General features: G+C 42.9%; 1 protein-coding gene across 1 annotated transcript in view; it reads right to left on the minus strand.

Moving 5' to 3' along the window:
• Window positions 1-13,732, minus strand: part of LOC142583214 (uncharacterized) — a 45,909-nt gene that overhangs the window by 27,793 nt on the left and 4,384 nt on the right. The window contains exons 3-4 of the mRNA XM_075693578.1: window positions 5,345-5,436; window positions 4,249-4,380 (exon numbers count right to left, since the gene is read on the minus strand). Of these exons, the coding sequence (XP_075549693.1) occupies window positions 4,249-4,380; window positions 5,345-5,436 (224 nt within the window). The remainder of the gene's footprint in view (window positions 1-4,248; window positions 4,381-5,344; window positions 5,437-13,732) is intronic.

The raw sequence follows: 13,732 nt of genomic DNA on the forward strand, positions 1-13,732 counted from the left end.
AATGGGCCATGCCATCAGCCCATTCAACTTTATTAAAAAAAAGATGAAAAACTGATCTAGACGTTTTTAAGAAAACTATAAATTATGCAATCATCTATGAATGATTTCATGCATACAGATGACTTTATAACATTTATAAGGTCACTGATAAAAAAATTCCAATTCCAGAGTCACCTCAGAATGTCTAAAAATCAAGATCATGGACCAGCTACTTAGATACGTACATAGTGTTTGTGACCAGTAAGATGGAGAATGAGCCCAATTTATAATCTGTGGTGTTGCTATAATTTGCATTTTGAACATGGCAGTCCACTGAACCCTTTTGAATAATATAGAAAAATTGTGTGCCTCACCACCCTTATAAAGAAGTGAAGTAAGCCACAGACTGATCATTAGCTTTGAGGTGTATTCTCACAAACTAGCGATCGATTCACTATGCTCTAAAAAATATATGTCACTATCATGTGCTCCAGGATACCACATGTGCAAGAGGTGAGCAATATATGTTGCTGTGTAGAGATGCTTTCTTTTTAAATTTCATGCATCAATGACAATGCAGGACAGCACCAAGAAGTAATGTCAAATTTCCTTCATCTTTGCCAGGTTTCCTTTCTTCCCACATGCCAGCTCGGCAAGTATGTATGCCCTGTATAGATTGGTCTATTGTGCATTGGTGATTGCTAGCCCCAGCTTTTGCAGGTATTTGCGTAAAGCAGAGGACAAACTCGGTGGTAATGTGTGAGTGCGATGGCTTAGCTGTGCAATGTGTGGGCACAAGTGGAAGCACTGAACATACATTGTGCAGGTGCGAAGAGCACAGTGTCCAGACTTGTACGTAACGAATTGCATGTAATTAATTACTTGTAATCAATTACATGTTTAGCAGTGTTGTAATTGTTCAATTACTTTGTTTACTCAGGAATGCTCAGTGTAATTCAACTATTTCTTTTTCTGCAACAAATTACATGTAATGGGTTACTTTATAGACGAGGCAAGTTGCAACAGGCGACGCAGTTCGAGCACTCAAATTTGGCTGGAAGTCCAGTAAAATGCCCACAGTCGTGCCACCTAGCAGCCCAGCGGTTGCGCTTGTTCGGACAAACGTGGGCGCTCAGAACCGGTTTCCTCATCAATGTTGTGTGGTCTGTGTTGTTGGCACCGCATTCTGCATCTTACGATGGTTTTGCATTTCTGTTAAGGTCCCTACCTTAGTTTCTGTGCGACACGAGCGCCACCATGGCAGAATGCTCAAATTAAGTTTAAGCTATCCTTTTTCTATTTTATTTGGATAGTTCGAAACTTCCGACCGCTAATTTCCCTGTCGATGTTCATACATTTCAGTGTCTCTGCTGACGTTGTCACAAGAAAATGAGGGAAGACCGTCAAAAATTTTAAAAAGCGATTGTTATTGAAAATAAGTGTGTGAAGAGCTGCAGACGATGCACCGAAAGAGTCAGGCCAGCCCGTTTCATTTACTGTGTGCATTTCAATAAAAGTTGGGAGGAACGTAACGTGAAAGTAATCAATTACTTTTTAGTAACTTCTCAGTTACTTTTGTGGAGCAGTAATTGGTCACTGCAATCAATTACGTTCTTGAATGAATGAACTGTAAATCTAATCGGTTATCTTTGTTCTTGGCCATGTATAAGTTTGGATGCGTACCGGCACTTAGTCTGCTACTGCAGCACACGCTGTGCGACATGATCAGAAGGCATTACGCACCAAGAGCTGCATGGCTTATCCCCTGTGTTCTCAGTCAGTAATCATGAATCTTGCCCAGCATGTGAATTTCCAAAGAAATTCAAAAAAGATAAGCTGGAGCAGCTGTGCGATAAGTGCAAGGAAGCTCATCTGTCATTGCTGCAACTCTCAGACGGCCGCTCAGTACCAATGCAGACAATACAGGGGGGACAGCTCTTGCTGTGCTTTGCACGTCTAACACTGCACCTCTGCAATGTTTCTGTCAGCACCACAGCTAGCATTGCAAGGACTTCGAGCCATGTGCTTGCATGTTGCCAGTAAGCTTGATCCCTGTGATGTGTAATGCACTGTTAAAGGGAACATTCTAGTGTGCGGCTCTCACTTTGCTGGCCAGTCCAGCTGCAATGGCCAACTAGGTGCAGTGAGGCTCACTTTAGTTCATTTAGTTTACTTTAGTTCATTCACAACTAAAGGTATGTGAATGCACTGCACAGGTGTGTACAAAGGTGCCAGCATCGCCAACCATAAGCTGTCTGCTGCAAAACCGGGCGACTGCACCCTTGCCAAAGAGAAAAAATTTGCATGTCCTCTACACTTACGCATTCCTTTACAGTGAACCACACTGTACATTGAGGTGACCTAGCCTTTGGCTGGGCGAGAACCATTCCCAGCAACACTGGCAGATGCAGAACATCTTATGAAATTACAGGTGCTTCAAAGGTAATTGTCAGTAAACAGGCCAAGCTCTTTAAGTTGCCACAGCACATGCTTATACTGTAACATTTTCTGCTCCTTTCTCTCGTTGTACATCTCCAGAATGGAATGGCCTTCCTAACAGCATCGCCGCAATCACCTGCCCGAGATATTTTTTTTAGAACTATAATCGGTCACCCGTCATCCTAGGCCACACGGCAGATGTTCTTACCTCATTATTCTGTAATCCCACCCCTTATGGAAAATCTGTTGAAGGCGTCCTTAATGTAACAAACTGAACTGAATTTCAAGCACTAAAATTACAGGCAATTAAAAGAACCTTGGCCCAAGTTTAGTTCTCATCGGGACGAAAAGGCTATTTTTATACAAATCCTTTTCAGTTACCCTTTATGCAGGGCTTTTCCCATGATGGGCGGAAGTGGAAACGCCGCTTACAGCTTGAGTTTATTGCCCACAGCTCTGGGCTTACCATCCACCGTGCCAATTGACCAACCAAAGTTCGATTTTTCTCTTTCTGTTTCATAGTTTTGATCACCATGGGGAAATATTAGAAATAAAAGTGATGTAGAATTGAGAAAAATCACGCTTGTCTAGTGGGCCATTGAGAAAATCGCACTTTCCTAGTGGGCAACTGACGAGAATCAGGCAGAAAATCGGGCACCAAGAGGTTCATCGCACTGCAAAGCGTGCAACCCGTGACACTTTATGTTGATACAACGGCGCCATTTTGGTACCATCGTAAAGAAGAGGGATCTGACTTTCATACAGCAGCAGTGGCGCATTTTGCTGCGCAAAAATAGAAGCACCAGAAGCGAACAAAAATTGGAAAAACCAGCATCATAATCCATTACTACTGCCACGTGGACACGAAAGCGCTTCTACTGGGCGCCACAGACTCGAATCATCAGCAAGTGTTTCGTGCGCATTTTGCAAGCGGTGAGCTGTGCGTTTCTTTGTCCTGGCGTGGTTTGCATATCGCATTAGCATGTGTTGCTGGCTCAGGTTGGTTGTGTTAAAGCATCCAAAACGCAAAATTGGTGACTACAATTCAAAATGGCAGAAGGTCATGTTGTAAACAAGAAAGGGAGAAAGACTTAGTTGCCGTAACAACCCCTGCAAAATGTCTAGGGAGAATGTTGTGCTTATGCTATCTTGACAATGCATTTCGCTGGGGTTCACTGGTTTTACCTACTGGTCAATCAATCAATCAAACTTATTCTGCCAAATAGCATGTATATACAGGCATAAAAGGCGGAAACCCAGAATTAGATTGTTAGAGAGATTTATTATAATAGTAAATGCATGTATCACCTGAGCGTAAATTAAAAGACTGATCTTATTCAGAAAAAATACAAGGTAACAGACAGAAGACATTAAAAGAAACAAAGAGCACACTAACGTAAAATTCAGAATGCAGACATCAAATGTGTTGGTTTATATTTGTGAGTCGTACTGATTGATTGATTGACCAATGGAGTTCGAACAAGACAGAAGTTCACAGGAAGATGGAGGTTTGAAGAAATAATAGTGGTCGAACATGTTTTGACAAGGGGACTTGTCTATGTTGCTGCCCTGAAAAGACAAGCCCCCTGTCAAAATGTTGTTTCCCGCTACATTCCTTGTTTGAGTACTGTTAATTAAAAGCAATGCAGGAGCTAGGAGAGAAAGTGTAGTAAAAAAAAAGGGGGGGGAGGGAGGGCTCCAAATTCATTTCGGCTATCTGGGGTTCTTTAAATGTGCACCCAATGCCTGTAAGCAAGCGTTCTTGCATAGTGCCCCTGTCGGAATGATGACCACTGTGGCCGGGAACCAAACCAGTGACATTGTGCTCACCTGTACTCCTCGTAAACCTCCTGCTTTGGCAGCGATGTCTCGGGGTCTTCCTCGAGGTGGCTCTGAATCCAGGTGTAAGTCTGCGCCACCTCCGCGTCTGCCTTCTTGCCCAGCGGATTGCCCGAACTTTTCCTACACAGCATGCAACACGCATCACGACATCACTCTCAGTTGGGGTTGCCACTGGTCCTAAATTTAGCAGGACAGTCCCAACTTTTGAGTAAATGTCCCGAGTCTTGAGTTGACAAAGCTAGGGACGGCCAGTTGTCCTGACATTAGCTTTTCTCCTCCCCCCCTCTGCTGAATAACACTCAATACCCATATTTCCTTTTTACAATGCCTGACATCTCAGTTGCACTTCTCTTTTGTTGTCCATTGCATTGTCATAAACATAAAGGTGGTTTCGTTTGTGAAGTGGTCCTAGTGTTGTTGCAGGCCCTAGCCATTTACAGTGCCTCTATCTGCATTGGTAGCTGTGTCACCTAGGCAACTACTGCACCTTTTTTGTTGTAAGATCGCAACATGGTAGGACATGGTAGGCTTGTGTGCAAAGTTTGGCCATCTCGGAAAATTTTATTCTCACTCAAAAATAATCTAATTCCTGCATTAAGAAATAGATATTTGTAAGATGAACAAGCAGGTAAGCAACGAATTGCTTAAGCTTAATTAGTAACTAAGTTTAAGCAACTGATACAGTTTAAAGATGGACTAGCTGGTGTGAGAACACGTCTCAAAAATAGTACAAAATGGGGACTGGAGAAAGACAGTATAAATATAAGCAGTAAGATGAGATTAATAAAAAAGAAAGACCATGGATTTTTTTTTTTTTTGAGTAACACTGCAAGCCTTTCATGAAGACAGGTATCATAGTTAATGAAGAATTAAAGGACAACAGGTGAGAAGAGCCGGACAGGACAGAGCACAAAGTTCAACTGGCGGTGTGTTCAGTTCATGCAGGATGATAAAAAAATGTAATGTGAAGTTTGTCCTGTTTCTTCTCGTCCACTGTTTTTTACTGAATTAAATTTTGTCGTCTGATGGGTACATCTGTGACTCGTAAAATGATGGTAATTCCACTTGGTCAACAGGAACTCACTGCTTAAGAGGATCTGCATCGACTGGAGTCCCAGTAGGAAGCTGGAGGTACAGATATAGCTTCTCAATGTCCGTAAGCTGACCAACATCCTCCTGCGGACACAGACAGAGGAGAGAGAGAATCATTGTACCACACAAGGGATTACCTGAGCACAAGGCACACAATTACATTGCGCCATGCACAGTATGTCCCCACATATGGCTACAGTGGCCAATGCCCTCAAACCGCACAGAATAATGTGTAAATGAGAATACTAGGTATACGTGAATCTCCCACAGACCTGCCAACCTGAAGATTTTAAGGGCAATGCAGTTGAAGCAAGAATATTTTAAAATCAGGGGGAAGATACTAAAAACTGCTTTACTTCTCAAACTGTTGACTAATTATTTAAACAAATGCTGGCAGAAAGTGTTTCACGATGACTGCTGACGTTAACGCAATTAGCACTGAAGCAATGCAGCGACACACCATATTGCCACCGCCGAGAAACGTCATGTATGAAGCCTGCACTGCAGCTGGACTCCTCTCATGTGCTTCCCTCTGGACACACTGCGCCCGCTAGTGGCGCCACCGCAAAGCCTTCACGGGGGCGCGTGTCTGAATATATATCCTGGTAATATTGTCTGAATATATATGATGCGAGTTTGATTCCGCCCAGAAACGGATAAATTTTAAAAGTTTTTTTTTCCTTTTTGTCATTGAAGAGCAGCACGTACCCAGCGTACCAAGTCTGGCCGATGATTGTTTCGAACCAGATTCCCTCACAGCCCAGCACACCGATGCTCTGCCCATTAGACCATGGACTACCCAGTGACCCAAGTCGACATAAAAGGTGTTAGATACGGGCAGACTGACAGACAGACAGAGAAACATGCTGCAAGCTGGGTGAAGTTCAAAGAATGCTAATCGCATTAAAAATAACAGACTTTGTCCTGCAGGGATGCCATGAACATGTGCTTTGCTCTATAGTCACAGATAGAATTATCTATGTTAAAGACAAATGGAAATATTTATAAGGCTTATTTATGCAGTACTTATGTGGTTAATGAAGGGAAAATGAGACATCCACCTAAACGTAGCTAAGTGCTACAAAGGAAACCCATACTGGTTCCTCGAAAAGAAAGCTTCGCAGTTGAAGAAAAATTCGTCCTGGTCTGGGACTCGAACCCGGGACCACCACGTTTCCGGGGCAGCCGCTCTACCATCTGAGCTAACCAGGCAGCTACGTTTAGGTGGATGTCTCGTTTTCCCTTGATTAATTACTTCTCTCCACCTTGCGGGTTTCCGCAGAACTACTACGTCAGTACTAATGTGGTGTTGGTCAGAATGCTTCTGTAGAGCAGGTGGTGGTGGTGTGGGCAAATTTTTAAAATTTAATCGAGTCTGAAAAATTGGGTGGTGAGTGTATTAGTATCTTTTTGAACCAGTTTGGCCCTGAACAAGCCAGAAGCCATGAAATTATTGGTGCCCTTATGAAAACCATAAACAAGCTCTGAAAATTCAGCATTTTACGATAAATTCATAAGATTTAGCAGGTATGCTCCCAGCTAAACTGCTGATTTTCTCACGCTTAAATTTCACATACAGGTGTGGCACATTACTTCTGTGTGCATTAAGTACTAGCCTGTTTCGTACAGAATAAATCTGGAGTACAATAACTAGAATGAACCATCAGCTTCACAGAAAACAAAGTGCTGGATGTGACACACTAGGTGAACCTGGGGCGGTATTCTAAGGTGATTACTTTTGGATACAGTTTCACTTTCTCAAGATTTTGTGAGAACAGGGGCGCTATAACGTAAAACTATTCCAAACTTTTCTATTCCAATTCTGCAATCAGCCCTACAAGATTGGTTAAGAACTTTTTTGGACCACCCCCACTTTGCCTGGCTGTCACGGGACGTCACAAAAACAGTAATCGCCCCCTATCTGATATGACGTGTGCACACAGATTATGCACGATTTGACCAAACAAAAACAAACTAGTTATTTCTGATTCGACGCCTTTTCGCCATTAGCCCTCGGCTACTGGTCAAAAGCTTTCAGGCTGCACCCACCTCACCTGCCTTTCACGCAACGTCACAAAACCACAAAAGCTCACCACGTCAAAGTGACACGTACGCGTTACAGATGCATTAATATGCCGAACAAAACTGAGTTTTCTTCGGAATAGCCGCAGGCTGCCCTGTTCCAAAAGGAATAAAAGATGACTGCCACCGATCGCCCAGGCACTGGCTGCTCGCACCTACAGGAAAGCATGGGTTTATTTATATATAATAAAACTTTTTGCGTGGCCGCGTAACACTTTCTAGCACTTTCGGCACGTTTACGACCACATTCTGCCAACTCTTTTTTGCTGAGGATCCATTTTAGCATCATTCTTAAGCTTCCGTTGCCTGCTGCCACAATTTTCGACCAACCACCATGAGTTAAATAAGGGAAAGCGAATTAACCGCAGGCGCCGGCACTACCCTCTTCGTCTGGTCATCGATTTTCAGTGCAGTGGATCGGCCCCATCAAATCCCTCTCCACTTGAGCATGCTCCCCGCCTCTTGTCAGCCAATTAGATAAGACAAGCCGCTCAGCGTAGGCAATGTTATTCATTTTTGAAGCAAGCAAAAGTGACCTCCTATGAACGAGGAGAGCATTTGATTGGTCTGCTCAGACAACCCTGTGGGTGGCCACCCGATGCTTGCGTTGGCGGTTACGCAAATTTGACGTTAGGAGGTTGGAATAAAATCATTTTGGAATAGCCTTACGTTATAGGGCCCCAGGGCCGGTATAACGCAAGACCATTCCAATCTGTATTTATTCCAGATCGGCTATTAGCCGTCCGTGATAGGTCAGGATGGTTTAAGTTCAACCTGTATAGGCAGGTGCATTGCCCATATGGGCAGAGCCCAAAAAAGTTAGACCTATAACAGAGGGCTAATGGCTAATTTGGAATAAAAACAGCTGGGAATATTTTTACGTTATACGGGCCTAGGCACTGGACGCGTACAAGTATACAACCAAGAGCACTCTTGGCACTGCAAAGATAGCAAGCTTGGCTCAGTGCCAGAAATGCTGTTGGCTGTGTATGCAGACATGTCCAGTGCCAAACCTTGTGAAAGTGAAATTAGTATCTCCAAAGTGATTGCCCAAGAATACTGCTCCTGCACTGGCAAAATATTATAGCTGTAGTTATTGTGTTAAAACTGAGCTTCAATCAGCCCTGAATTAATATTTATTTGGCATTCACTTTAACGGTATTCCACAATGTACATGTAATCTGTGACGATTACAGACAAAACAACATTGATTTTGGTGCAATGCGACTGTGTTGCTGTTCATCATTGCTAGGGGGAAAAAAAAGGTAAGTGTAAACCAAGCGTCGATGTACATGGTTGTTCAAATGATTCAATGAGTAAATGTGATAATATGCCTCTATACTGCCTCTTTTTCATGGTTATTATATTCACTTAGTTTGTATCTTAATTGTATCATATTTTACGCGCAATTAGGGTGATGCCCATTGGGTCTCCTTTGCCATCCTGCAACATCGGAGACGCTTGCTGTACTCTTCAGAAGTTTTGGCAGCCACGCATCAGTGTTGGGTGACTCTCTTTCATAAGAGCCCCTAACTGCTGCTTGATATCCATCAGATTCTAGCAAGCGTGATGAGAAACACACATATGCGTGAGACAGGCCTCGTGTCCTACAGCCATCTCGGTGTGGCTTGCACGTGTTTTCTGCACATCGGCACTCTCATTGGCTCATCGAATGCACGCAGCCTCGGCGTGCTTGCGTTTCCTTTCTTCAGCATCAACAGTTGTCTTTCAACATGGCAGCATGTTGCCGTTACGAACCCCTCAGGGGCAATATATAGTCTGGCCTTCTTGGCATGCCAGGCAGCAGCCAGTGAAGTTGATACATCATGCCAGCGATGCCAGAATCGCCAAAGATTTGCCCCTGTATAGCTTGACATGCTGAACATGGCCTACAACCACGTGGGATCAGTTGCTGCCCCAGTGCATGCGCACAGGTGCTGGTGAGCGGGTGCTGTTTCGTTTGTCAAAGGCGCAAACTCGGCATGATCTCTTCATTGCACCCAAGCTGTAAGTCAGCATGCTGCCGGCCAGTCAAGCTAGTGCGCGATGCACTCTGGCCTAGCAGCTTTATCAGCATGAGATGGAACATGTTCTAGTCCCATGCCGGCCACTGCTAGTCACGCTGACTGTGGCAGACACTAGACTGTATGAGCATCCACCTTTAGCCGGCAAGGCAGAACTGCACCATGCGTGACATGCATCCGCATTACGTTGGAGTATAAATTGTAAAGCTTTGTCAAGGCCAGCCACTAAGTAGAAATCAGTGAGGCCACTTTCGCACTCGCGTGAACTCAAAGATGACAGTGTGCATTTTGCACTCAGACACACTTATGCTCCCTCTTGAACTCTAGGGTGCCTCGATGTATGTGCCATCCTTCCTGTAGTGCGTAGTGGCGTAAATGCAGCGAGGCACCCTATTGAACTCTGGCACTCCACAGTAGTTTAAGTTAAATGAGACTTGGCGGCTACATGGCAGAGGGTGACAGCGACACAGAGACTCCCATCCCACCCCATTTACAACTACTTACACTTGTTGTTCATTATATCTTTAGTTTCTTACAGTTGCGCATATTCTGGGCATGATGAGGTATTATTTAATACTATTGTCATGTTCATACAACATCCACAAGTCACCTAACCGACCAATGCCCATTAGTGGCTACAAGATACCCAGATCCCAGATATACCAAATCTATGTGAAGTAGGATAAGAAGGCATTGTCTTCAAAACAGTGTGTGTCATGTTTTGTTGATACTTCAAGAGATAACGCCACTGTTCTGCTCAAACATAACATAAATGTTTTTTGCTTGATATCGCCGTAGATGAAATTTGTAAAGCACCAAAGGGCAGTATAAGATCTCTCTCTCTCAAACACAAAAACACACACACACACACACACAAAAGTAACAGGGTTAAAGAAAATAACGACAATAAGGCAGATAAGGGAACCAAAGGGAGCCAAAGAACAAAAATGTCTACTGGGTTACAATTCACAGCTTAGATAAAATCTTAGTGTAATTTAAAGACATGAACAAGTTATTTGCTGGTATCATTGATTGGTTCTTGTAGTTTCACATCCTAAAAGATACCGCAGTCAAGGGCTCTGGATGAATTTTAACCAACTAAGGCTCTTTAAGTGCACCTACATCTATGTACACAAGTGCTTTTACATTTCTATACCACTGCAATGGGACCGATGCCACGGCCAGGATTCAAGCCCCCCAACTTTGTACTCGGCTGGAGAACACCATAGCACCTATTTGCATGGGTGTTTAATGAAAGAGAATATCAAGTTTGTAAGGAGCAGCAAAAGGACGATTTTTGTTTTGATTCTCTGGATTTCACAACGCAAACATAACACAAGATGATGACCTTTCTATGTAAAGTTCATCACAAGACCTGACGTGGCCTTAATTCTGAGAACTGCTTACTTTGACAGCAGCTGTTTAAAACAAGCCTACTCAACTAATAACTCATTGTGGCAAGCGAAGCCAAACATAAAGGAATAAAATTATTATAAGGCAAAGATATTGTTACTTGAACCTGTACCCTGTAGGCAGGTTCCAGGCTTGCTTCTTCATTTGTTAATTATCAACCATTAATTTCTTTTTAATTATTCAGGAATAATATTGCCAATTTATGCTTGCAATGATTCCAGCAAGACAACATTCCAAATCTACAAATACTGAGCAAATATTTCTGCAGATCCACTAAAAATGCACTATGGAATGATTCAAAAAGATGTCTAAATAAAGTAAGGTAAACAACCATTTTCCCATTTTCAAATGTCAGTAATTTGAACAGATATGCTGCAAACACCAGAAAAGCACATATGATATGTGAAATTCTGATAGTGTACAATTCAATTACACTAACTGCAATGTAATTATTTCGTGACTTTTAAAGAACATCTCATGTTTTATGACACAAAGTGTGCAAGAAGGGTTGCTTAAAGGGACACTAAAGGTAAATACTAAGTCAACGTGGACTGTTTAAATACCATTCCAAAAACCTCCCAACGCTTGTTTCGTGCCAAGAAAAGTCTTATACCCCTGTCAAGTGGGCAAGTTAAAAGCACTTATGTAGAGTGCACTCGTTTTTAACTGCACTTTCCCAAATCTAAAGGTCACAAGCAGAGTGTATTCGCAGAAGAGTGCACTCTGGTCGTAGTGCGTAACCTCACCGCCAGCAGTTTGAACAATACAAAGTATAATGCACAGAAAAAGGGCACAGAAGTTCATTCTAGCTGTTGAACAGCTTTTAACAAAATAATCAGAACAGAACTTGCTGATATTCTGTTCTAGCAGGATCAAATGCTGCCTCGTCACATGCCATTATGTTGTTCTGGATTGGCTAGGCATTCGTCTTGGCTGGCCTTGACTTGTGACACTCATATGATGAAAATATTTTCATTTTTTGTTGAGTAAATATAGATTAAGATGGCTTTTTATTTATAATACAACTAAAGCAATTCGTTTTTTGAAGGTTCTTTTTATTTTAATCCACGTCTTCAAAAAACACGATTTTAGTCTGTCAAAATTTTTTTTAGTGCGAGTGCGCTGTTTTCTCATTTAGCACCGCATGGCCTAAAGTGTCACTCAAGGTCTTGAAGTGCACTCCCCGTAATTGCACTTAACTTGCCCGCTTGACAGGGGTATTAGTTCACGAGGAAATTGTATCTGAAGGGTTCGAATACTTTTTTCGAAATTCAAATTTCCCACCACCCAATCGGGGGAGTGTTGACATTGCATACACCCTCACCGACCTTTACTGCCGTTGGTGAGTAAAATGGCGCCCGACAGGCGGCGGCCCCGTGCCAACACAGGGTTGGTGGATTCACCGCGGCAGCTGCTTTTTGGTCAAGTGGCGTAGACCGTTCGGGCATCCCGCGACATCACATGGAAGCTGAATTCTCTGCTACTTGCAGTTTTTGCGAGTTTCGCGAGCCAGCAAAAGCAGCGCAGTACTATGCGTTCAGGTAAGTACTGAAACGCGAAGGCGTGGGCGGCGCAGAGTCAAGTGAAAACAAAACCTTTCAACTGCCCGTGACTTTGTCAACGGTAATTGCAATGAGTTCTTTTTTCTGAACATAAAATGGAACTGAATAAGTAGCATTTTATTTCATCTTATAATACAATACCAGGATGCTTTTTGAAACGAGTAGTTGAGTACTAGTGAGAGAATTTAACTGAGGAGTGCTTTCGTCATCGGGCAAGGGCTTGAATGTCCCGGGGAAGTCTCTAATCATGTCCTGCATTTACCCTGATTTCTCTATTATTAGGGCTCTGTTTGCGGTAATATTGATGTCTTAGAGATTCTCGAGCACTAATTTATCACTTTAGCTTGACTTAGTATCTGCCTTTAGTGTACCTTTAAGCAGTTGACCTTAATGTCTGTGTTATAAGAGAAAGGCACTGTTTTCTATTTTTTGTAAAAATTTCACTAAAATGTGATGTGCCTGATTTTGAGTTATGCATAAGGTTGCCATAGCAACAAGGCAATCCCTGTTACAGATCACAGCAACAAACTCTGAAAACAGATTGCTGCAAAAGCGAAGAGTATAAACAGCTGCTGCTGTTGAAGGTCAACTGCAATAAAATTTCGGGCCACAAAAGAAGCCTAGTTAGACATATACATGCGCACAAAATTTAACATTTTAAATATGAGTGTATGCACCATAAATGGCTCAAAAATTTTTTTCTTTTTTTCATATCGGGCGGAGGGGGGAACACCACCATTACCACCTCATCAGAAATGACGCCACAACTCGGAAAGTTGATAACTAGTGCAGCATCTGAACATTGCGCTTCGTCCGTCCACGTCCTGTCCTTCCTTAGTATCGTGTTTGTAAAACTGAGCGCAATATAACCATGAACGTTCACCAACTAGCCCCCTTCATTGCTTTACTAAATATCTGAACATGACCTCTGATATTTAGCAACGCCTCCGACATGTTTAAAATCTCAGAGGCCGTGTTCTGGAATCCATGCCGTATGTTTGTTAACCACCAGATGCCCACACTGCCTGCTAAGGTGCTGTTTACAAGCTGTTAATAATAATTATAATAAAAAAAAAGAGCTATTACAAGCATGCTGCAGCTTTGCCAAGGTTGTTTCGAGGATATGTACTACTCACTTACGAACAATTTAGCCAAAGTGAAATTGGGATTGGCATGTAAGGTAAGGATTCCTTTCAGCTGGTTCTGTTCCTTTCTCATCACCCCCCCCCCCCCCCCATGCACAACTGGATGATCCCGGTGGCGATGCAGACGAACCTCCACTCAGACCATTGATGAAAT

This window comes from Dermacentor variabilis, chromosome 5, assembly GCF_050947875.1.
Source record: "Dermacentor variabilis isolate Ectoservices chromosome 5, ASM5094787v1, whole genome shotgun sequence".
Lineage (NCBI taxonomy): Eukaryota > Metazoa > Arthropoda > Arachnida > Ixodida > Ixodidae > Dermacentor > Dermacentor variabilis.